The 27,083-nt window shown below is 37.4% G+C and overlaps 1 protein-coding gene across 1 annotated transcript in view; it reads right to left on the bottom strand.

Annotated features, from left to right (window-relative positions):
* UBXN4 (UBX domain protein 4) overlaps positions 1-27,083 on the bottom strand; it is a 96,740-nt gene that overhangs the window by 11,451 nt on the left and 58,206 nt on the right. The window contains exons 7-10 of the mRNA XM_077153671.1: positions 21,034-21,088; positions 20,053-20,217; positions 19,230-19,357; positions 9,284-9,386 (exon numbers count right to left, since the gene is read on the bottom strand). Of these exons, the coding sequence (XP_077009786.1) occupies positions 9,284-9,386; positions 19,230-19,357; positions 20,053-20,217; positions 21,034-21,088 (451 nt within the window). The remainder of the gene's footprint in view (positions 1-9,283; positions 9,387-19,229; positions 19,358-20,052; positions 20,218-21,033; positions 21,089-27,083) is intronic.

The raw sequence follows: 27,083 nt of genomic DNA, 5'->3' as shown, positions 1-27,083 counted from the left end.
GGCTCTCTTGGGGGTGACTCTTAGGCCTAATTTTAAGTAGGCTTGACTTAACCTTTGTGGGGTTAAGTTTCATATGAACAAACCCCAAGACTGGGGGCTCTGCCTATAACTTTGGTTGCTAATGCTGTTTATGAGAATATCAAGAATTCAACTTGGGGAAGTTGAATTTCTCCCCGATCTCACCACTCCCCAAAGGGGGCTTTGCAGATGCTTTTCCACTCACTGATCGAATCACTCTGAGATTCATCAGGGCATTACTCTGGACAAACCAACAAAATCTCATGTCCTCCCTGAGATTCCAAGTACTTATGGCATTCAATCAAACTATCTACATAAGTTATATTAGGAAATGCACTAGTCAAAATATTAATTTTCTACCAAATAAACATTTTTTGCTTTAGTCTCACACAGAAGGTGACATTTTAAAATATTACCATCTATTTTCAGTACCCTGCAATAATGACATTCCTTTGTTCTTCCTCATGCAAAAACATTTTTAAAATTGTACCTTGTACATTTCACTATTATTATACACTCTAGGCATTCCTAGATTATACCATCTCAATCTTTATAGTCTATCTTTCTGATTTCATTTATGTTCCCAGCCCTCCTCCCTCTATTGTTCTCACATGCAGCTTCATTCAGTGTTTTAACATAATTATATTACAGTTAGGTAGTATTGTGCTGTCCATTTCTGAGTTTTTATATCCAGTCCTGTTGCACAGTCTGTATCCCTTCAGCTCCAATTACCCAATATCTTACCCTATTTCTATCTCCTGATGGTCTCTGTTACGAACAACATATTCCAAGTTTATTCACCAATGTCAGTTCATATGAATGAGCCCATACAGTATTTGTCCTTTAGTTTTTGGCTAGTCTCACTCAGCATAATGTTCTCAAGGTCCATCCATATTGTTACATGCTTCATAGGTTTATTCTGTCTTAAAGCTGCATAATATTCCATCGTGTGTATATACCACAGTTTGTTTAGCCACTCGTCTGTTGATGGACATTTTGGCTGTTTCCATCTCCTTGCAATTGTAAATAATGCTGCTATAAACATTGGTGTGCAAATGTGCGTTTATGTCTTTGCCCTTATGTCCTCTGAGTAGATACCTAGCAATGGTATTGCTGGGTCTTACGGCAATTCTATATTCAGCTTTTTGAGTAACTGCCAAACTGCCTTCCACAGTGGTTGCACCATTTGACGTTCCCACCAACAGTGAATAACTGTGCCTCTTTCCCCACATCCTCTCCAGCACTTGTCATTTTATGTTTTGTTGATAATGGCCATTCTGGTGGGTGTGAGATGATATCTCATTGTGGTTTTGATTTGCATTTCTCTAATGGCCAGGGACGTTGAGCATCTTTTCATGTGCCTTTTGGCCATTTGTATTTCCTCTTCTGAGAGGTGTCTGTTCAAGTCTTTTTGCCATTTTGTAATTGCATTGGCTGTCTTTTTGTTGTTGAGTTGAATAATCTCTTTATAAATTCTGGATACTAGACCTTTATCTGATATGTCATTTCCAAATATTGTCTCCCATTGTGTAGGCTGTCTTTTTACTTTTTTGATGAAGATTTTTGATGCACAAAACTGTTTAATTTTGAGGAGTTCCCATTTATTTATTTATTTCTTCAGTGCTCTTGTTTTAGGTGTAAGGTCTATAAAACCGCCTCTAATTATAAGATTTATAAGATATTTCCTACATTTTCCTCTAACTGTTTTATGGTCTTAGACCTGATGTTTAGATCTTTGATCCATTTTGAGTTAACTTTTGTATAGGGTGTGAGATACGGGTCCTCTTTCATTCTTTTGCATATGGATATCCAGTTCTCTAGGCACCATTTATTGAAAAGACTGTTCTGTCCCAGGTGAGTTGTCTTGACTGCTTTATCAAAGTTCAGTTGTCCATAGATGAGAGGGTCTATATCTGAACACTCTCTTCGATTCCATTGGTCGATATATCTATCTTTATGCCAGTACCATGCTGTTTTGACCAATGTGGCTTCATAATATGCCTTAAAGTCCAGCAGCGTGAGACCTCCAGCTTCGTTTTTTTTCCAAGATACTTTAAGCAATTCAGGGCACCCTGCCCTTCCAGATAAATTTGCTTATTGGTTTTTCTATTTCTGAAAAGTAAGTTGTTGGGATTTTGATTGGTATTGCGTTGAATCTGTAAATCAATTTAGGTAGAATTGATATCTTAACTGTATTTAGACTTCCAATCCATGAACACGGTATGCCCTTCCATCTATTTAGGTCTTCTGTGATTTCTTTTAACAGTTTCTTGTAGTTTTCTTTGTATAGGTCTTTTGTCTCTTAGGTTAAATTTATTCCTAAATATTTTATTTTAGTTGCAATTGTAAATGGAATTCTTTTCTTGATTTCAGCCTCAGATTGTTCATTACTAGTGTATAGAAACACTACAGATTTTGAATGTTGATCTTGTACCCTGCCACTTTGCTGTACTCATTTATTAGCTCTAGTAGTTTTGCTGTGGATTTTACAGGGTATCATATCATCTGCAAACAGTGATAGTTTTACTTCCTCCTTTCCAATTTTGATGCCTTGTATTTCTTTTTCTTATCCAATTGCTCTGGCTAGAACTTCCAACACGACGTTGAATAACAGTGGTGATAGTGGACATCCTTGTCTTGTTCCTGATCTTAGGGGGAAAGTTTTCAATTTTTCCCCATTGAGGACGATATTAGCTGTGGGATTTTCATATATTCCCTTTATCATTTTAAGGAAATTCCCTTGTATTCCTATCCTTTGAAGTGTTTTCAACAGGAAAGGATGTTGAATTTTGTCAAAGGCCTTCTCTGCATCAATTGAGATGATCATGTGATTTTTCTGCTTTGATTTGTTGATACGGTGTATTACATTAATTGGTTTTCTTATGTTGAACCATCCTTGCATACCTGGGATGAATCCTACTTGGTCATGATATATAATTCTTTTAATGTGTTGCTGGATTCGATTTACTAGAATTTTGTTGAGGATTTTTGCATCTATATTCATTAGAGAGATTGGTCTGCAGTTTTCTTTTTTTGTAATATCTTTGCCTGGCTTTGGTATGAGGGTGATGTTGGCTTCATAGAATGAATTAGGTAGCTTTCCCTCTACTTCACTTTTATTGAACAGTTTGAGCAGGGTTGGTACTAATTCTTTCTGGAATGTTTGGCAGAATTCACATGTGAAGCCGTCTGGTCCTGGACTTTTCTTTTTGGGAAGCTTTTTAATGACTGATTCAATTTCTTTACTTGTGATAGGTTTGTTGAGGTCATCTATTTCTTCTTGAGTAAAGTTGGTTGTTCATGCCCTTCTAGGAAGTTGTCCATTTCATCTACATTGTTGTATTTACTGGCATAAAGTTGTTCATAGTATCATGTCATTACCTCCCTTATTTCTGTTGGGTCAGTGGTTATGTCTCCTCTTCCATTTCTGATCTTATTTATTTGCGTCCTCTCTCTTCTTCCTTTTGTCAATCTTGCTAAGAGCCCATCAATCTTATTGATTTTCTCATAGAACCAACTTCCGGTTTTATTGATTTTCTCAATTGTTTTCATGTTCTCAATTTCATTTATTTCTGCTCTAATCTTTGTTATTTCTTTCCTTTTGCTTGCTTTGGGATTAGTTTGCTGTTCTTTCTCCAATTCTTTCAAGAGGACAGTTAATTCCCTTATTTTTGCCCTTTCTTCTTTTTTGATATAGGCATTTAGGGCAATAAATTTCCCTCTTAGCACTGCCTTTGCTGCATCCCCTAAGTTTTGGTATGTTGTGTTTTCATTTTCATTTGCCTTGAGATAGTTACTGATTTCTCTTGTAATTTCTTCCTTGACCCACTGGTTGTTTAAGTGTGTGCTGTTGAGCCTCCACATATTTGTGAATTTTCTGGCGCTTTGCCTATTATTGATTTCCAACTTCATTCCCTTATGATCTGAGAAAGTGTTTTGTATGATTTCAATCTTTTTAAATTTGTTGAGATTTGCTTTGTGACCTAGCTTATGGTCTATGTTCAAGAATGATCCATGAGCACTTGAGAAAAAGGTGTATCCTGTTGTCGTGGGGTGTAATGTCCTATAAATGTCTGTTAAGTCTAGCTCATTTATTGTAATATTCAAATTCTCTGTTTCTTTATTGATCCTCTGTCTAGATGTTCTGTCCATTGAGGAGAGTGGGGAATTGAAGTCTCCAAATATTATGGTAGATGTGTCTATTTCCCTTTTCAGTGCTTGCAGTGTTTGCCTCATGTATTTTGGGGCATTCTGGTTCGATGCATAAATATTTATGATTCTTATGCCTTCATGTTGAAATGTTGCTTTTATTAGTACATAGTATCCTTGTCTCTTTTAACTGTTTTACATTTGAAGTCTAATTTGTTGGATATTAGTATAGCCACTCCTGCTCTTTTCTGGTTGTTATTTGCATGAAATATCTTTTCCCAACCTTTCACTTTCAACCTATGTTTATCTTTGGGTCTAAGATGTGTTTCCTGTAGACAGCATATAGAAGGATCCTGTTTTTTAATCCATTCTGCCAGTTTATGTCTTTGGATTGGGGAGTTCAATCCATTAACATTTAGTGTTATTACTGTTTGGGTAGTACTTTCCTCTACTGTTTTGCCTTTTGTATTTTGTATGTCATATCTAATTTTCCTTCTTCCTACACTCTTCTTCACACCTCTCTCTTCTGTCTTTTCGTATCTGTCTCTAATGCTCCCTTTAGTATTTCTTGCAGAGCTGGTCTCTTGGTCACAAATTCTCTCAGTGATTTTTTTGTCTGAAAATGTTTTAATTTCTCCCTCATTTTTGAAGGACAATTTTGCTGGGTATAGGATTCTTGGTTGGCAGTTTTTCTCTTTTAGTAATTTAAATATATCATCCCACTGTCTTCTCACCTCCATGGTTTCTGCTGAGAAATCTACACATAGTCTTATTGGGTTTCCCTTGTATGTGATGGATTGCTTTTCTCTTGCTGCTTTCAAGATCCTCTATTTCTCTTTGATCTCTGACAGTCTGACTAGTAAGTGTCTTGGAGAACGTCTATTTGGATCTATTCTCTTTGGGGTACGCTGCACTTCTTGGATCTGTAATTTTAGGTCTTTCATAAGAGTTGGGAAATTTTCAGTGATAATATCTTCCATGAGTTTTTCTCCTCCTTTTCCCTTCTCTTCTCCTTCCAGGACCCCCACAACAGATATATTTGTGCGCTTCATATTATCATTCAATTCCCTGAGTTCCTTCTCATATTTTCCCATTTTTTTCCCTATAGTTCCTGTATCTTGTTGAATTTCAGATGTTCCATCCTCCAGTTCACTAATCCTAACCTCTGTCTCTTAAAATCTACCATTGTAGGTTTCCATTGCTTTTTTCATCTCTTCTACTGTATCTTTCATTCCTATAAGTTCCGTGATTTGTTTTTTCAGACTTTCCATTTATTCTTTTTGTTCATTCCTTCCCTTCTTCATATCCTCCCTCAATTCATTGATTGGTTTCTGATGAGGTTTTCCATGTCTGTTTGTATATTCTGAAATAGTTGTTTCAGCTCTTCTATCTCATTTGAACTATTGGTTTGTTCCTTTGACTGGGCCATATCTTCAATTTTCTTTGTGTGATTTGTTATTTTTTGCTGGCATCTAGACATTTAATTACCTTAATTAGTTTATTCTGGTGATTCCTTTCACTTCACTTACCTAAGGTTTTCTTGCTAAATGAATTTGTTGTCTATCTGTTCTTTGACCTTAGGTCAGCTTTTTCTGGACCTCTAGCTTAGGTTTTGTTTAACAGAGGAGAACTTTTCAGTTCTTGTTTTCTTTTTTCTTGCCCTGCTTGTATGGTGCCTTTTCCCTCCCCACCCTTAGGAGGGTCTACGTAGGTATCATAGACTCCAGCCTGGTTTTCCCGGACTAAACTGGCCTCCTATCAGGGGCAAGGAGTCACCTGCTTCAGTTTTCCCTGAGGGTGAGACCCAGCAGGTTAGAAGACTTTCTTGTGAAGTCTCTGGGCTCTGTTTTTCTTATCCTACCCAGTATATGGTGCGTCTACCTGCGGGTCGCACCAGCAAAAGAGGTTGCGGCACTTTTAACTTTGGAAGACTCTCCCTGCTGGGGGCATGGTGGAGATGGAGGAGAGGTTGTAGGCTAATTTTAATGGTTTCAAATTGCCAAGCCCTGGGGTCTGAATTCCTTGAGAGAGGGATTCCACCTGAGTTGGGCTTCACCTCTCTCCTGGGGAAGGCACAGGTGGGAGACAGTCCTGAAAGCAGCCCGTTTCTGCCTATGCCTGGGGCAGTTGCAGCCAGAGAAGTCCCGCTGCTGAATCCAGAGGCTGTCATGTCTCCGTAGAGACACAGCCACTAAAGGCTTCATTTCCTCCCCTTTCCTCTTTTTCTGTGAGCCAAAGAGCAACCTCTGCCTTGACCAGGTTTAGAGTCTCTTTCCTTTCCCTGTGGGAAGCCGCCTGTGGGGGAGGGGTGCCGGGCACTGGCTGCCGCGGCTTGAGAAACTCACGGATTTGGGGGAGCTTGCAGCCAGTCCAGCTGGTCCCGACTGGGGTACGCTGTGTGTCCGGTCACTGACGTGGCTCTGGGCGCTGTTCTGTACTGTTTCTGGTTATTTAGTAGTCGTTCTGGAGGACTAACTAAAACGCGCACATTGCTAAGCCGCCCTCTTGGCCTGGTGGTTATTGACTTTCGTAGAATGTTATGCAACACCCTAGATATTCTTTAGGACTAGCAGGAATGGTTTTGGTTGGGGTTTGGCAAGTTATGGTAGGTACCAATATCTAACTGCAGTTTGTGTAAGAGTGACCTTCAGAGTAGCCTCAGACTCTATTTGAACTCTCTCAGCCACTGATACTTTATTGTTATACTTTTCCCACTTTTTGTCAGGATGGCATTGTTGATCCCACAGTGCCAGGGTGAGGCCATCCCTGGGGGTCACCTCCTACACTGCCAGGGAGACTTTCATCCCTGGATGTCATGTCTCACTCAGAGGGGAAGGCAATGATTTCACTTGCAGAGTTGGGTTTAGAGAGAGGCCACATCTGAGCAACAAAAGAGGTTCCCTGGAAGTAACTCTCAGGTATAGCTAAAGGTAGACTAAGCTCCTCCACTATATACATAAGCTTCACAAGAGCAAATCTCAAGATCAAGAGCTAGAAATGTTCTAAGAAGTGATCATGATGATGATCACAACTATGTGATGATACTGTGAGTTACTGTGTTTATGTGTTGAATAAAAAAGAAAGAAAGAAAGAAAAAGATCAAGGGCTGGGCCTATTGATTTGAGTGTCCCTAATGTTTAACACAGTTATCAGGGTTTTTTCCAGTGGTAAAGTTTAATAGCTTCATATTTTTCTCCCATCCTTCAAGGGGCTTTGCCAATACTTTGTAATTATCTGCTTAATATACTGTGGAATGTATCTAGGCATTACATTAAGCTATACATGATTATGGGTGAAATCTTTTTTATAGTTTCCATGGAGATGTGACCCAACAAATTGTAGGTGATAACTTTTGATTAGTTCGTTTCCACCTAATGAAATGAGTCTCTACCCATTCAAGGTGGGGTTGCATACTGGAATCCTTCAAGAGGGAACCATTTTGGAAAAAGCTTTCGAGCCAACAGAGCCCACAAAGCCAGAGCCTTTTAGACATGCTGAAGAAAACACCCCCAGGGAAACCTTATGAAATGAGGAGAGAAAGCTAGCAGACATCGCCATGTGCCCTCCCAGTGAGAGAGAAACCCTGAATTTCATCAGCCCTTTGGAGTTAAGGTATCTTTCTCTGGATGCCTTAATTTGAACATTTTCATAGCTTTAGGACTGTAAACTTACAACTGAATTCCCTTTTTAAAAGCTATTTCGTTTCTTGTATATTATATTGGAGCAGCTTACAAACTAAAACAAGGCACTTCTTAAAATCCTGAACAGATCAGAATTTTCTTCATGTTTAGAACTTTAGGAGGTTTGGCCTCCTCCTAGTCTCAAGGTATAAATAATGGTTCATAGCCAACCAACACCACACATATAATCACTGATCTAAGAAGCTACACTGGGCAGCATCATCATCATCACTTTTACAACTTTAAGTAATCTATACTTTTAAAACCTTACAAAGACAACTGTTTGTTTGTTTCATAGATGTCATAGAAAGGACTAATACCTGTTTTTCATAATTAAAAGAAATTTTTTTTGCTGTTGTCACATAGATACCTCTCACATTCTTCATTTTAACATAAGAACATCCAAAAATACCAAATTAGGCCACTGTAGTCAAGTGAAAAAGCTTAACAGAACTGATAATAAGATCCAACCCTCTGCCTCCAACCATATGACTTCCTTTTCATTTACCTGTAGGAAAAATACTAAGAAACGAGCAGTGGGTATCCCATCTTGGGAGGCCCAGGTAGGGCCCCAAGATAAAAGAAGAATTAAAGGGACTATCTAGACTTGGTTCTGTTATAAAGCTTAGGAAAAAAGTTCTTAAAATAAATTTTTACTTTGTCCATCCCAACTTACCACTGAGGCACCCAGCTTTTTGGATATCTGTCTTTTGAGAACTTTGAGGTAAAAGACTAAATGGAGAAAAGAGGTCTAACTGAAGAGATTTAAACCCAGCATCTTAATTTTAGCTTAGCAGATACATACAAGAAAAATACTGTTACATATAAGTTTAGATCCTCAAGAATACCTAATACCCAGAATTCATTATGAATAAAAAATCAGAGAATAAAGATTAATTGGAAATTACTCTTACATCTTATTTTCTTAGAAAATCTCACATCCTATTCAGATTTTGAGTAAAACAACCTTTAGAAGTAAATTCCTGAAGGAAATATTTGTTTCCAATCAAGGATTATTGATCTTTAGGCTTTGACATAGGTGGAAAAATAGCTTCCATGTACTCTAAATAACCCACAGAAAATATGAAGAGGACCAAGAGTTTTCCTTTTTGTATGAATGGGACAACTGCCTCAGACTGGACCTTAGGCAAACTTGCTTTTCAATCCTTGAGCTGAGCAAACTAATTAGTAAGAAAATTTTTCAGAGACTATTGTACAATATCAGCACATATTCCTTTCTACACAAGCAGATGTACTGCTCCTGCAGGGCACTAATACATGACAGAAGCTCCACAATATCCCAGAGATGTCGTCTGTGTTTCCCGTGAAGATGTCACAATTTACTCACATTCTGTAAGTTCTACTTTGAAATTTTCACCTACATTTCAATAACCTATACATTTATCTTTCCCACACACACAAAAAAGACAATCTACCTGTGCAGCAAATTGTCTTGCTTCTTCTAAAGGAGCATCAGAAGGGAACTGACTTGTAAAGGAAGAGCCATCAGGAAGACGGAATTGAATTCTTGCAATAGTGCTATGAAAAAAGAAGATTAAAGTCAGTACCAGTATCTCTATACATGCTCCAACAATATTATTAAAAGTTAGAGAAAACGATGTAAAAATGAACAATGACTACACTATTTTTCTGAGAAAGACATGTTTTACTTTATATTAATAAAAGCTTTATGGATACAATTCACATAACATAAAAGTTACAATTCAGTGGTTTTTACTAAAATCACAGAGTCGGCCAACCATCATCAACTACTCTACAATTCCAGAACATTATCATCACCCCAAAAAGGAAATCCTGTGTCAATGAGCAATCACTCCTTATTTCTCCATCTCCCCAGCTCCTGGAAACCAATAATCTACTTTCTGTCTCAATGGATTTGTCTATCCTGGACACTTCATATAAATGGAATCATACAATATTTGGCTGTTTGTAAATGCTTCTTTCATTTAGCATAACATTTTCAAGGTTTACCCATAAAGCAGTATGTTATCATTACTCATCTCGCTGAGTAAGATTCCATGATATGGGATATACCGCATTTTGTTTATTCGTTCACCAACTGATAGACTTCTGGGTTGTCATCACTTTCGGCTAATATGAATAATGCAGTTATAAATGTGAGTGTATAGTCTTTTGAGGAGGCAAATGTTTTAAATTTTCATGGCTATATACTTAAGCATGGAATTGTTAGAGCACTTATTAACTCTAACGTTTAGCTTTCTGAGGAACTGCCAAGGTGTTTTCACAGTGGACGCACCGTTATACATTCCCATCAGCAATGCACTACAGTTCCAATTTCTCCTGTCTCTGTCAACATTTATTATTTTCCTTTTTTTTATTGAAATAATAGCCATTGTAGTGGATATGAAGTGGCATCATGGTAATTTTGATTCATATTTCCCTAATGGCTGATGATGTTCAGCATCTTTTCTTGTGCATACTGACTATTTGAGTATCTTCTTTGTAGAAATGTCTACTCAAGTCCCTTGTTTCTTATCTAGCCCCAGGAATTAATTCAGAGCTGCAAACTTTCTGAGAAAAAATTTCCTTAAAGCCCCAAACCTCCTCAAACCTATGCTTATAAAATTCTGGGCCCAAAACAGGACTGATTGTAAAAATTCAGAAATGGGAAACTTCCGGAGAAGATGGTGTCTTAGTAAGACGCGCGGGTCTTAGTTCCTCCTCCAGAACAGCTACTAGGAAAGTAGAAACAATACAGAACAGCTCCCGGAACCACAACAGAAACCAAGAAGACAGCGTACCCCATTCTGGAATGGCTGACTGGCTGGAAGAACCCGCTCCGGTGATATCGCCGAAGGGCGCGGGCTTCCCCGGGCTGGGGCGGCAGGCGGCCGGAGTCCCTCCCTCCCTCCTTCCCGGGCTGGCTGGGAGAATTGGACAGGTGGTCCCCTCAAGCTGCAGCGGCTGGCGCCGCACCCCCGACGCGTGGCACCCCGGAGCAGCTGGGAGAATTGGATCAGAGATCCCCAAGCCACGGAGAACGGCGACCGGGGTCCCTTCCAAACACGTGGCTTCCCGGTCCGGCTGGGAATGGTGGATACGCACTCCCCCAAGCCGTGGCGGCTGGTGCCCCGGGCCGGCTGGGAAATTTGGACAGGCGCTCCCCCAAGCTGCGGAGGCCGGCGCCCCCCCACCACGCTAGGCGCCCCGGGCCGGCTGGGAAATTTGAACAGGCGCTACCGCAAGCCGTGGACCCGGCGACCCTCCCCATACGCGGATCCCCGGGCCGGCTGGGAGATTCGGATTAGCACTCCCCCAAGCCGCTTCGGCTGGCGACACCTCCCACAGCGAGAGTTTTCCAAAGTTAAAGGAGCCACAGCATCTTGTACTGGTGGGTCCCGCAGACAGATGAGTGCCACGAGCGCCACCTACTGGGCAGGATAAGAAAAACAGAACCCACAGATTTCACAGAAAAATCTTTCAACCTGCTGGGTCTCACACCCAGGGAAATCTGATTAAATGCCCAGATGCCAGCAGAAGATAACGGATCACGCTCAGAAAATCGAAGACACGGCCCAGTCAAAGGAACAAGCCAATAGTTCAAATGAGATACCAGAGCTGAGACAACTAATGCTGAATATACGAACAGAAATGGAAAACCTCTTCAAAAACCAAACTGATAAATTGAGGGAGGACATGAAGAAGACATGGGCTGAACAAAAAGAAGAAATAGAAAAACTGAAAAAACAAGTCACAGAACTAATGGGAGTGAAGGACAAAGTAGAAAAGACGGAAAAAACAAAGGATACCTACAATGGTAGATTTAAAGAGACAGAAGCTAGAATTAGTGAATTGGTGGAGGGAACATTTGAATTCCAAAAAGAAACAGAAACTATCGGGAAAAGAATGGAAAAATTTGAACAGGGGATCAGGGAACTAAATGACAATATGCAGCGCACAAATATAGGTGTTGTGGGTGTCCCAGAACGAGAAGAGAAGGGCAAAGGAGGAGAAAAACTAATGGAAGAAATTATCACTGAAAATTTCCGAACTCTTACGAAAGACCTAAAATTACAGGTCCAAGAAGTGCAGCGCACCCCAAAGAGATTAGACCCAAATAGGCGTTCTCCAAGACACTTACTAGTTAGAATGTCAGAGGTCAAAGAGAAAGAGAGGATCTTGAAAGCAGCAAGAGAAAAACAATTCATCACATACAAGGGAAACCCAATAAGACTATGTGTAGATTTCTCAGCAGAAACCATGGAAGCTAGAAGACAGTGGGATGATATATTTAAATTACTAAAAGAGAAAAACTGCCAACCAAGACTTCTATATCCAGCAAAATTGTCCTTCAAAAATGAGGGAGAAATTAAAACATTTTCAGGCAAAAAAATCACTGAGAGAATTTGAGACCAAGAGACCAGCTCTGCAAGAAATACTAAAGGGAGCACTAGAGTCAGATACAAAAAGACAGAAGAGAGAGGTATGGAGAAGAGTGTAGAAAGAAGGAAAATCAGATATGATATATATAATACAAATGCAAAATGGTAGAGGAAAATACTATCCAAACAGTAATAACACTAAATGTTAATGGACTGAATTTCCCAATCGAAAGACACAGACTGGCAGAATGGATTAAAAAACAGGATCCTTCTATATGCTGTCTAGAGGAAACACATCTTAGACCCAAAGATAAACACAGGTTGAAAGTGAAATGTTGGGAAAAGATATTTCATGCAAATAACAACCAGAAAAGAGCAGGAGTGGCTATACTAATATCCAACAAATTAGACTTCAAATGTAAAACAGTTAAAACAGACAAAGAAGGACACTATCTACTAATAAAAGGAACAATTAAACAAGAAGACATAACAATCATGAATACTTATGCACCGAACCAGAATGCCCCAAAATACGTGAGGAATACACTGCAAACACTGAAAAGGGAAATAGACACGTATACCATAATAGTTGGAGACTTCAATTCACCACTCTCATCAATGGACAGAACATCTAGACAGAGGATCAATAAAGAAATAGAGAATCTGAATATTACTATAAATGAGCTAGATTTAACAGACATTTATAGAACATTACATCCCACAATAGCAGGATACACCTTTTTCTCAAGTGCTCATGGATCATTCTCAAAGATAGACCATATGCTGGGTCACAAAGCAAGTCTTAACAAATTTAAAAAGACTGAAATCATACACAACATTTTCTCAGATCATAAAGAAATGAAGTTGGAAATCAATAATAGGTGGAGTGCCAAAAATTCACAAATACGTGGAGGCTCAACAACACACTCTTAAACAACGACTGGGTCAAAGAAGAAATTGCTAGAGAAATTAGTAAATACCTCAAGGCGAATGAAAACGAAACCACAACATATCAAAACCCATGGGACGCAGCAAAGGCAGTGGTAAGAGGGAAATTTATTGCCCTAAATGCCTATATCAGAAAAGAAGAAAAGGCAAAAATGCAGGAATTAACTGTCCACTTGGAAGAACTGGAGAAAGAACAGCAAACTAATCCCAAAGCAAGCAAAAGGAAAGATATAACAAAGATTAGAGCAGAAATAAATGAAATTGAAAACAATAGAGAAAATCAATAAGACCAGAAGTTGGTTCTATGAGAAAATCAATAAGATTGATGGGCCCTTAGCAAGATTGACAAAAAGAAGAAGAGAGAGGATGCAAATAAATAAAATCAGAAATGGAAAAGGAGACATAACCACTGACCTCACAGAAATAAAGGAGGTAATAACAGGATACTATGAACAACTTTACGCTAATAAATACAACAATTTAGAGGAAATGGACGGGTTCCTGGAAAGACATGAACAACCAACTTTGACTCAAGAAGAAATAGATGACCTCAACAAACCAATCACAAGTAAAGAAATTGAATCAGTCATTAAAAAGCTTCCTAAAAAGAAAAGTCCAGGACCAGACGGCTTCACATGTGAATTCTATCAAACATTCCAGAAAGAATTAGTACCAACTCTCCTCAAACTCTTCAAAATAATTGAAGTGGAGGGAAACCTACCTAATTCATTCTATGAAGCCAACATCACCCTCATACCAAAACCAGGCAAAGATATTACAAAAAAAGAAAACTACAGATCAATCTCTCTAATGAATATAGATGCAAAAATTCTCAACAAAATTCTAGTAAATTGAATCCAACAACACATTAAAAGAATTATACACCATGACCAAGTAGAATTCATCCCAGGTATGCAAGGATGGTTGAACATAAGAAAATCAATTAATGTAATACACCATATCAACAAATCAAAGCAGAAAAATCACATGATCACCTCAATTGATGTAGGAAAGGCATTTGACAAGATTCAACATCCTTTCCTGTTCAAAACACTTCAAAAGATAGGAATACAAGGGAACTTCCTTAAAATGAGAGAGGGAATATATGAAAAACCCACAGCTAATATCATCCTCAATGGGGAAAAATTGAAAACTTTCCCCCTAAGATCAGGAACAAGAGAAGGATGTCCATTATCACCACTATTATTCAACATCGTGTTGGAGGTTCTAGCCAGAGCAATTAGACAAGAAAAAGAAATGCAAGGCATCAAAATTGGAAAGGAAGAAGTAAAACTATCACTGTTTGCAGATGATATGATACTATACGTCAAAAACCCGGAAAATCCACAACAAAACTACTAGAGCTAACAAATGAGTACAGCAAAGTAGCAGGTTACAAGATCAACATTCAAAAATCTGTAGCATTTCTATACACTAGGAATGAACAAGCTGAGGGGGAAATCAAGAAACGAATCCCATTTACAATTGCAACTAAAAGAATAAAATACCTAGGAATAAATTTAACTAAAGAGACTAAAAACCTATATAAAGAAAACTACAAAAAACTGTTAAAAGAAATCACAGAAGACCTAAATAGATGGAAGGGCATACCGTGTTCATGGATTGGAAGACTAAATATAGTTATGATGTCAATTCTACCTAAATTGATTTAAAGATTCAATGCAATACCAATCAAAATCCCAAGAACTTATTATTCAGAAACAGAAAAACCAATAAGCAAATTTATCTGGAAGGGCAGGGTGCCCCAAATTGCTAAAAGTATCTTGAAGAAAAAAAACGAAGCTGGAGGTCTCGCGCTGCCTGACTTTAAGGCATATTATGAAGCCACATTGGTCAAAACAGCATGGTACTGGCATAAAGACAGATATATTGACCAATGGAATCGAAGAGAGTGTTCAGATATAGACCCTCTCATCTATGGACAACTGATCTTTCATAAAGCAGTCAAGCCAACTCACCTGGGACAGAACAGTCTCTTCAATAAATGGTGCCTAGAGAACTGGATATCCATATGTAAAAGAATGAAAGAAGACCTGTATCTCACATCCTATACAAAAGTTAACTCAAAATGGGTCAAAGATCTAAACATCAGGTCTAAGACCATAAAGCAGTTAGAGGAAAATGTAGGGAGATATCTTATGAAACTTACAATTGGAGGCAGTTTAATGGACCTTAAACCTAAAGCAAGAGCACTGAAAAAAGAAATAAATAAATGGGAGCTCCTAAAAATTAAACCCTTTTGTGCATCAAAGAACTTCATCAAGAAAGTAGAAAGACAGCCTACACAATGGGAGACAATATTTGGAAATGACATATCAGATAAAGGTCTAGTATCCAGTATTTATAAAGAGATTGTTCAACTCAACAACAAAAAGACAGCCAACCCAATTACAAAATGGGAAAAAGACTTGAACAGACACCTATCAGAAGAGGAAATACAAATGGCCAAAAGGCACATGAAGAGATGCTCAATGTCCCTGGCCATTAGAGAAATGCAAATCAAAACCACAATGAGATATCATCTCACACCCACCAGAATGGCCATTATCAACAAAACAGAAAATGACAAGTGCTGGAGAGGATGCGGAGAAAGAGGCACACTTATCCACTGTTGGTGGGAATGTCAAATGGTGCAACCACTGTGGAAGGCAGTTTGGCGGTTCCTCAAAAAGCTGAATATAGAATTTCCATACGACCCAGCAATACCATTGCTGTGTATCTACTCAAAGGACTTAAGGGCAAAGACACAAACGGACATTTGCACACCAATGTTTATAGCAGCATTATTTACAATTGCAAAGAGATGGAAACAGCCAAAATGTCCATCAACAGACGAGTGGCTAAACAAACTGTGGTATATACCTACGATGGAATATTATGCAGCTTTAAGACAGGATAAACTTATGAAGCATGTAATAACATGGATGGACCTATAGAACATTATGCTGAGTGAGTCTACCCAAAAACTAAAGGACAAATACTGTATGGTCCCACTGATGTGAACCGACATTCGAGAATAAACTTGGAATATGTCATTGGTAACAGCATCCAGCAGGAGTTAGAAACAGGGTAAGATAATGGGTATTTGGAGCTGAAGGGATACAGACTGTGCAACAGCACAAGATACAAACTCAAAAATAGACAGCACCATAATACCTAATTGTAAAGTAATCATGTTAAAACACTGAATGAAGCTGCAACTGAGCTATATGGTTTTTTTTTTACTATTATTATTACTTTTATTTTTTTCTCTATATTAACATTCTATATCTTTTTCTGTTGTGTTGCTAGTTCTTCTAAACCGATGCAAATGTACTAAGAAACGATGATCATGCATCTATGTGATGATGTTAAGAATTACTGATTGCATATGTAGAATGGTATGATTTCTAAATGTTGGGTTAATTTCTTTTTTTCCGTTAATTAATAAAAAAAAAAAAGAATAAAAAGTTGGCGTGACAGAAAGGTATGGGAGCACAGGTTGCATATGCCATTGAAGTTAAGCCAGTATTAAATCAAATGAAACTGTTTCGACTTAGGATGTTAAATTTAAGCTCCAAGGTAGCCAAAAAAAAAAAAAATCTGAAAAATATGTAATAAGGAAATCGAAAAATAAACTATGTACAAAGTACAAACGGACTCAAAATGGTTAGCCATAAAAAATCAAATAAACATGAAAGTAGGCAGAAATGTAAGAATTAAGGGGAACAAAAGGATGTAAGACTTAAAATAGTCAACAAAACAGCTAAAGAAAGTTCTGCATTATAGTATAGCTACTTTAAATGAAAATCAAATAAACTCCTCAATCAAATGGCAAGATATTAGCATAATGGATAAAAATTAATGCCTCAAGTATTCCACTGGGGTATGGAAAAGTTTTGGTATTGGATGGTGATGATAGTAGCACATTATGAAGGTAATTAATTATCACTGAATCATATACTTGAAAAGTGGTTAAAATGGGAAATTTTATGATGTATACATATAATCAGAATAAAAATTAAAAAATAAAAATCCATAGAACATTACAAAACAAAGACCAAACCATAATATAAACAATCACTATCATTACATCATTAATAATATAGTTATGATATTGGTTCATTAATTGTAACGAAACTATCATTAACTGTAATTAAGGGAAAATGTCCATAACAGGGAAAACTGGGTATGGGAGTGGTATACGGGAATTCTGTACTTTCTGCATTATTTTTTCTGTAAACCTACCATTATTCTATAACAAAAAACAGTACCAAAAAAAAAATCAAACTAAAATGATTAAAAATAAAATCAGTTGATCATAAATGTAATGGTTTATGTCTGGGCACTGAGTTCTATTACACTGATATCATATACATCGGTCCTATGCCACTATCACACTGTCTTTATTACTCTAGTTTTGAAATTGGCATGTGCAATCCTCCAGATTTGTTCTTTTTCAAAACTCTATTTGCTGTTTTGGGTCCTTTGCGTTCACATACATATTTTATGATCAGATGGTCAATTGCTGCAAAGAATCAGTTGGGAATTTGATAGGGATTTATGAATCTATAAATCAGTTTGGCGAGAAATGACACCTTAACAATATTAAGTCCTCTGATCTATAAACATGAACTATCCTTCCATTTATTTAGATCTTTAATTTTTTTCAGCACTGTTTTGTCGTTTTCAGTGTGCAAGTTTTACACTTTGCAAATTTATTCCTAAGTATTTTATACATTTTGGAAAACAGTTTTTAAAAAGTCATTTTTCTGATTACAATGGTTAATACTTTTAAATTGTCTACTATGGAAAATGCTGAAAAGCAAAAAGAAAATTAACCATAAGTCAACTAGCAGGAATATAGAAATATAATTTTTTTTTGTCTTTACAACATATTTTTGTTTTGTGAATTACTTCTCCTATGCTACATGTCATTCTATTTTGGTATGATTATCACTCACATTTCTGTCACCTCCCTCACCACAGGGATAGGCACATCACCTACCCAAACCATAAAACTCATACAGTAGACCTAGTGAATGATCTGGCAGTGTTCACATGAACCAAGAAGGGCTAATCAGAATTCTCTGCAGTGACTGATATGGGCTTTGAGAGAAACAGGACTAATCTTTTCTCTTCGGGATCAGGAGCTCAAAATCCTGAAAGTTCCAGGAAGCTTTGAACTCTCCTGACACCTTTAGAGTATTTCTCCTGAAAATGAAGCTAAAATAAAAGAAATCAAGGGTGGGGGTAGGGGTGGAAAGAGAGGAGAGAAGGTCGTAATACTATCCTTAAGATCCGTAGATCTAGCTATACCTAACCAAACCCACCCTTGCATTTCCCAATAGTGAGAGCTAATGTACCACCATTTTTTTTTGTACTGCCATTTTTGATTAATCATATTTGAGTTGGCATTCTGTTATTTTCATCTGCAGAATCCAAATAAACATGAGCTAACTACTATAATCATTTTGAAACCCATGTGCTTTCTTCTTTTGAAAATATTCTTAGGCTCTTTTTAAAACTTATTATAACTCCACCACCACCTTTGGTCCTTCACCCACTCGTTAGGGGTATCTGGGCTATGCCCATTCTGGCTTTTTCATACTGGATGGATAAGGTTTAATGAATGAGTGTGATTGCTCAATCATCATGCTCATGTTTCTTTTGGTCTCCAGTATCTTGGAGCAGCTGGAAGTAAAGACATAAGGTTGCAGGATTATAACCCATACCAAACTCTGAAGGCTGTTCTACAACTAACTGCTGCAATGCACTTTAAAATATATTGTTTTGTATGGTATTTTTCACAAAAAAGCAAAATATTTCTACAGGCAAATAAGCAGGTATACCTAAATTAAAAGATAAAAAAATTACTATTGTTATATTCAACTCAATGAACTGAATTCACATTCAAAGATAAATACTACTGGCAGCTGACAAACTAGTTAATAGGTCCTGGAATTGACCATAGCATACATCAGTGTTTAAAAAAAAAAAGGCCTACCACAAGCACTGCTCTCCTCAGCAGAGATGTACACATAAAATGTCACAGCATGAAATAAAGTACCTTCTTTCTCTAGCATAAGATTCCCTCTTGACTTCCATTTCTGTTTGTTTGGCCAGCAAGGCAGCAGATTTGGCAGCATTTACTCCTTCCTTTGTTTGTGCAAAACGAGCAGCTCTCTCTGCACGGTCCTTTAAAACAAGTGTGGGCACCAATTATCTTTCACTACCAGAATGAACTATTCACACATTTCCAAACACAAGTTAAGAAACAAACACAGACATGAAATCCCTTAAAATAATTTATAAACTATGGTATATCATTCTGGATCTTGTATTTATAGTTCTATCGTCAGAGGCCTGAAGTTAACATTGAACATCCAAGGAATTGATTTGGTACACTACTGTATTTCCAGACCCTGAAACAAGGTCTGGCATATAGTAGATGTTCAATAAATACTTGCTGAATGAGAAAAGGAGGAAATAATATTAAGGTAGGCATGGTTTTCAGGCATTTTACAACTGCTTATTCTAGAAGTATTTGTTGCAAAACCACACCAAGCTTCTATGATATGCTAAATCCTCTGAATGTCACACAGAAGTGTTTTTGTGTCTGAAGGAGAGTATTAGGTAGCCAGTTCTTAGCTTGTTTTCTGTGTTGACAGCCATTCTGACTACTTTAATAAAATTCACAACATAACAGACAGAAAAATTACTTTGAAAAAAATAATCTAAAGACTCAATTTTAACTGTATCTTACTTAAATCAGTGCAGTCAGTACTCTGAGTCAATTAAATCTACTATTTTTAGGAATAAACCAAAACCACTGGGCAAGGGAAAACAATTTTGCAAATGTCCTGGGGTCAAGCAATAAAAATAATACTCACCAGCGCGATCTGCTGTTTTATACGCTCTCGAGCTGCCCTATCTTCTGCCTTTTCTCTATTTCTTTCTTCTAACATTCTTTTTGTTAATTCTTTTTCTTGTTTTCTTTTATAATCCAACATTTCTTTTCCAGTTTTCCTCCTCTCAATTTCCTTCTTAATCTCTCTCTGAATAAAAAAGAAAATAAATCCTATAGCTGAATAATCTTATAGGTTGATCCAGATATTATTTTGTGTAGGGAAAACTGATTATAGGGTTCAGCTAAAAGAATAAAACATCTTAAAATCTAAGGGTCGTTTACTAACAGCATGGTTATCAATTTATAAATTTTTGCAAACATCTGTTAAGATTATGAGGTGGCCAATATAACTACATCAAGAAGAATTACATATCTTTATTTTTTAAGATGAACATGCTAGCTTCCAAAGGCAACAAAGCAATTATTTAACTGGCCTGAAAAATGATACTCTTCCTATATTAGAACCCCAAGGAATTGAGGCAGTTTAGGTATATATGACAAGTAGAATGAATGGTGAACTAAAACACGGCAAATTTAGAAAAAAAAAAACCAGCAAAATTTCTATATCTTTGTCACAAAAAGGAACTATACATTTGATCTTCTGCCTTAAACCAAACAATGTTAACTCAGCCCCTTAATTCCTTTCTTTTTTTAGATGCATGGTCCAGGAATCAAACCTGGGTCTCCAGCATGGAAGGTAAGCATTCTACCACTGAACTACCCAGCCCCTTTATTCTTAATGGGAAAGAATCATTGCAGTAGAAGAGATCCAATTTATTCCTGGCAATTTACAAAAAGAACATAAAAAGTATACACTATGATCCTACTAAAGACAACAGATAATTCCCCTTTACAAAGCTGCAATCTAGGAAGCTAGCCTAGTTCTGACAAACTGAATAGAATAATCAAACAATCCTTAATCCATAATGAAAAATTAAAACAATGCTACGTGAGTGACCTCTACCTGTTCTTCCTCTTTCCTTTTCTCTTCTCTCCTTTCTTCCAGTTTTTTGGTTAGTCTGTTTTTTCAAAGAAAAAAAGTACAATAACTTAGACATCATACTAATACATTTAGGAGATTTATTTAAGCAAAAACAACTGCAAAGATGCAGAAACCAGTGTGAAAATCCCCTGAAAGCATAACACAACTTATTGCCTCATCTCTGATCTGTAAAGATACTTATGAGTCAATGCACACTCATCAGAGGCCTAACTCCATGTCTAAGTATCTTACTTCCAACTTACCTTTACCCCTCCACTTTTTATCTGATTTATCTGATACTGATTTTTAAATATACAAATGAGTTTTCAAACAAATATATCAAACAATAACTTACAAAAAAACACTAATACCAAACTACATCATTCTCCTTCTAAGCTGTAAGAAGTTCATCAATCAAAAACCAACGTCGGGAACTAATTGGAAAAATTCAGAAATGGAAAAATCCAGAAATGGATAGCACAATACTATCTGATGGTAGCATTAACATAAGTATATGGAATGAAGCTGAATGTTGAATATGGTTGAAGGAGAAGGGCTGGGGGCACATATGAAACTAGAAGGAAAGACAGAGGATAAATACTGTAACAGTATAACTTAGGAATCCAAGAGCGGACAATGATGGTGATTAAATGTACAAACAGAGAAACATTTTTGCATGAGGGTGAACAAATGAATGTCAACAATGCAAGGTGCCGAAAATGGACAGTACAAAGGAAAAAGTACAATCAACAGAAGATAGGATCTATAGACATCAATAACATTGTAATATGCTTCTACTGAATGTAACAAAGGCATTATCCCAAAACTAAATGTCAACAGTTGGAGGGTGGGGTGGTCTATCAGGAAGGGGTATGGATTCTTTATGGAAGAAAGGGAAATTTCATATAGTTTATGATGGCGAAGGCATTTCTATTTACTTAGGTTGGATTACAATGTGCAAATAAAACTTCAAAAATGAAGAAAAAAAAAAACTAATGTTGAGACAAAGCTGAAAATTCAGGAACCGGCACAAATATCTATGGCCAAATGATTCTTAAAAAGGGTGCCACATACATACAGTGAGGAAAGAATAGTTCATTAAAAAAAAAAAAAGCTGAAAGTTGGACAGACAGAAGAATCCAGTTAGAACCCTACCTCACACCATATAGAAAAATTAACTCAAAATGGATCAAAGACTTAAGGATAAAACTGTAGAAGATAATATAAGGGCAAAGCTTTGTGACCTAAGATTGGCCTATGAATTCTTAGATACAACACCATAAGCATGAGCAAAAAAAGAAACAGATAAATGTGAATTCATCAAAATTAAAAACATTCATGCAGCAAAAGAAATTATCAAGAAAATGAAAAGACAATCTATACAATAGGAGAAAGCAGTTTCAAACTATGTACTAAATAAGGATTTTAATGCCCAGAATATATAAAGAACTCCAACAACTCAACAAAAACACAATCCAATCTAAAAATGGGCAAAGGACTTGAATAGACATTTCTACAAAGAAGATACAGAAATGGCCAAAAAACACAAGAAAAAATGTTCAACATCATTAGCCATCAAGGAAATGGAAATTAAAACCAGAATGAGACGTGACATTATGCAAAGAATAGGTACTATATGATGCCCCGATAAATCCCAGAGTGATCTGAACAGTGAATAAAAAAGTATTTGCAAAGTCCCGTTGGGAAATGGTGAGAAAGGGAAAAATCCAACCTCCCCAAATTGAATTCTCGATATTCTCACAAGCAGTGTGGACAACCAAAGCAATAGGCTGAGCCCCCAATCTTGGGGTTTGTTCATATGAAACTTAATCCTACAAAGGATAGGTCAAGACTACTTAAAATTAGGCCTACGAGTCACCCCCAAGAGAACCTCTTTTGTTGCTCAGATGTGGCCTCTCTCTCCAGCCAACACAACAAGCAAACTCACCACCCTCCCCTCCCCCTGTTACATGGGACATGACTCCCAGGGGTGTGAACCTTCCTGGCAATGTGGGACAGAAATCCTAGAATGAGTTGAGACTCAGCATCAAGGGATTGAGAAAAACTCTAGAATGAGCTGAAACTCAGCATCAGGGGATTGAGAAAACCTTCTTGACCAAAAGGGGGAAGAGTGAAATGAGAAAAAAAAAACAAGAGTCAATGGCTGAGAGATTCCCAACAGAAGCGAGAAGTTATCCTGGAGGTTATTCTTACACATTAAATAGATATCACCTTGCTAGTCAAGATATAATGGAGAGGCTGGAGGGAACTGACTGAAAATGTGGAGCTGTATTCCAGCAGCCATATTTCTTGAAAATGATTATATAATGATAGAGCTTTCATAATGTGACTGTGTGATTGTGAAAATCTTGTGTCTGATGCTCCTTTTATCTATCTTATCAATGAATAAAACAAATGGAATAAAAATAAATAATAGGGGAACAAATGTTAAAACAAATTTAGATTGAAAGGCCAGTGATCAATGAAAGGGAGGGGTAAGAGGTATGGCATGTATGAATTTTTTTCTGTTTTCTTTTTATTTCTTTTCTGAATAGATTAAAATGTTCCAAGACATGATCATGATGATGAATATGCAACTACGTGAATTACTGATTATATATGCAAAACAGAATGATAATAATAAAATTAAAACTTTTTAAAAATTAAAAAAAATAAATGGTTCAGCTGCCTTAGAACATATTCTGAAAGTACCTACAATGACTAAAACATAGAATTACTGTAGGACCCAGCAATTCCATTCTTGGGTATATATGCAAGAGAAATCAAAATATACATCAACACAGAAACTTGAACTTTAATGTACACCAGACAGCATTACTCATAATAGCCAAAAGGTAGAAACCATCAAATATGCATCAAAAAACAGATAAGAAAAATGTGGTATACCCATAGAATGGACTATAATTCAACCATAAAAAGGAAAGAAATACATGCTACAACATGGATAAAGTTTGAAAACATTATGATAAATAAAAGAAGCCAAACATAAAAGACCATATTATATGATTCCATTCATATGATATCCAAAACAGGTAAATCTATAGAGACAGAAAGACGATTAGTGGTTGCTTAAGGCTGGAAGTGTGGGGTTGGGTGGGAAGGGGAAAGAGAAATGATAGTTAAAATGTATAGGGTTTGCAAGGTAATGAAAATGTCCAAAAGTGATGGTGGTGATGGGTGCATCCATAAGTGAAGATACTTAAAACCATTAACTTGCCTACTTTACGTGGGTAAACTATATGGTGTGATTTATATCTCAATGAAACCAATTTTTAAAAAGCAATGGATACAAAATCACTGCCTGAATTTCTAAGGAGCAAGATATTCACTGTTGCAAAGTATCACCTCATAAATTACTTATTAATTAGAGAAAAGGGTACCTTTATAATGGAAAAATCTGACAGATACCATCTTAACCAAATGATCAAACAATATCACTAATAATGCATACATCTGATATTAGGTGCCTCTTAATGCGAGTAATGAGAAAGACAAAACACCACCTAATAGTGTTCTTAGCAAAGTTGAGCTTAAATCCAGTAATTTGCAACAAAGGACCAGGTCAAATGCTATTCTAGAAACAACAGTCTAGGACTCTTAAAAATGACCAAGTCTTTACAAAAATAGTTTTTGTTCTTGTTGTTTTAAAGAAGGAAATTTTATAATAATATAATATCATATATAATCCATTGGGAATATATAACAATTACAAACATGGATGAACTTAAAAACAGACCACCAAAATATACAAAGCAGAAACTGACAGAATGGGAGAGAAAAAGAGACAATTCAATAATAGTAGTCAGACTTCAATACCCCATTGTAAATAGTGTATACATCAACTAGCCAGACAATCAACAAGGAAGCAGAATCCTTGGACAACACTATAAACCAAATAAAGCCAATGGAATTTTTTTTTTAATTTTGTACCAAATACACATTTTTTGCTTTAGTCTCACACAGAAGATAAAGCAAAAATAGTTTTAAAATTGGAAATAATATGTTTTTAATATTTGTCTAAATCTACAAATACTTAACCAAAATGGTGATAAAATAAGCTATCAAGGTCTAGCTCAGATATAACCCATTTTGGCCTTTTTTCAAAGCCAGACAAGTATCATCTGTGGGTGCAAGGTGCATTGTTTTTCAATGGCCTATTTTTTCACCTTTCTGGAAATGTGTATGTGTGTATACATCCCTGTATGCATATTTAAACAGTGTGCTGAGTCCTATCTAGAATATAGAAAACTACGCAGAACACGTTGCAATCTTTATCTTTAGGACAATTTCCTTTAAGAATCTCTTTTTCCCCCTTCTACCTTTGTGTTCAGATACTGTGTAACTTAGTCTGGAAGAAACAATGAAATCAATTACACAGCCTTTAATATTGAGAGGCTTTTAATCTGCAATAAATGTAAAACCAGGAAGAAAAAAAAAAAAAAAAAAAGACCAAGCCTTAAAAAATAAAAACAAGAACAGGGACTTCCGGGAAGATGGTCGACTAGAGTAGATCTAGATTAGTCCTGCTCCACAGAAAAGTTAAAGAAAGTACAGGAGGGCAACTGAAGCTACAATTCAGGAATGCAACTGACCTGGGAAAGCCTTCTGCACCACATGTGGGAGATGTGGTAGCAAGGGCAGAGGAACTGAGAGCAGAAAGCTGGAGCCTGGAGCGGAGGTGTGTAGCCTGCAGGAGTGCACAGATGGGAACACAGGACTAGGAAGTAACCCAGGCTGCATTCCTTGGGCACACTACCCTCACCAATTAGCCCCGTAACCAGCAACCCACCCCACATCCCACGTATCTGAACCCAATCAGCTCCCCATCCCGCACGCTCCAGGCACCCCCACCCCACCAGCCCCCAGTGTATTCACCTACCCCACATCCCACCCCTAGTGCAACCCAACCCACCTCTCCTGCACACCTCCCGAGCACTACCTCCCACTTCGTTTCCTGCAGGCTATTACCAGCGCATATATGTGTGGGCACTAACCTCCATACCTAGGCTACCCCGCTCCCTGCCCATAGTGTCACACAGCCTCACTCCGCCCTCCCTGACCTCAGCGCATCTGTTTATGGCACTCCCAGGCCCATGCATGCACACAGGCTCTCAATCACATCATTCAGTTCTGGGAACCACACTTTACATCAGTCCTAGAACCACGCATGTGCACTGCCTTCAGCCTCACTTCCCAGCTCTGAGAAAGTGCCGACCTGTGCAGCCAGGTCACACCTGCCCCCAATCCACAAAGGCATAAGGCCGACCTGCTACCACAGCTCTACGCACATGCACGAAAGGCCCTGTGCCTTAGACCAGAGTACACCAGGGTTAGCCCCCCAGATCGGTGTACCGGCACAGCTACATCCTCCCTGGCCGCTGGGTGCCCACATTCACAAGCATCAGTGCAACACCACCAAGCTACGCTCGTATCTTACCCTGAAACAAATCACTGCACTGAGTGCCCACCCCATGCCCTGCTCCCTGCTGTACAACCATCCCGCAAATACAAGGCCTCAGATTACTAAAAGAAACCAACTCGCAAAGTAAATCAATAAAAATATTTACATGTGACAAAGACAGTAGAAGATCACTAAGCATATCACAAGGCAGACAGATATAACCCTGCCTGATGACCAAATTAAAACACCAGGAGACACAGATGCTGGAACAACTAATCAAAGACATTCATCAACTCTACTTAATAAAATAAGTGGGACAGCAAATGATATAAAGGAGATCAAGAAGATAGTAGAAGAGCAAAAAGAGTAATTTGAAAGAATAAACAGAAAAACAGCAGAAATCACTAAAGACTGTTGACCAAATAAAAAACATACTAGAGGCACACAACACAACACCATATTTGAAGAGACAGAAAGAAAGAATATGATATAGAGGACAGAATAATTGACTTCAAAGACTGAAAACAGCAAATGGCAAAAGAGATGGAAAAAACTGAATGGGAACTCAGGGAAATGATAGATAAAACGAAGTGTGCAAATACAAGAATAA

This window comes from Tamandua tetradactyla, chromosome 3 (genome assembly GCF_023851605.1).
Source record: "Tamandua tetradactyla isolate mTamTet1 chromosome 3, mTamTet1.pri, whole genome shotgun sequence".
Classification (NCBI taxonomy): Eukaryota; Metazoa; Chordata; class Mammalia; order Pilosa; family Myrmecophagidae; genus Tamandua; species Tamandua tetradactyla.
Note: the sequence above shows the minus strand (reverse complement) of the source record. Positions and strands in the feature narration are given on the sequence as shown.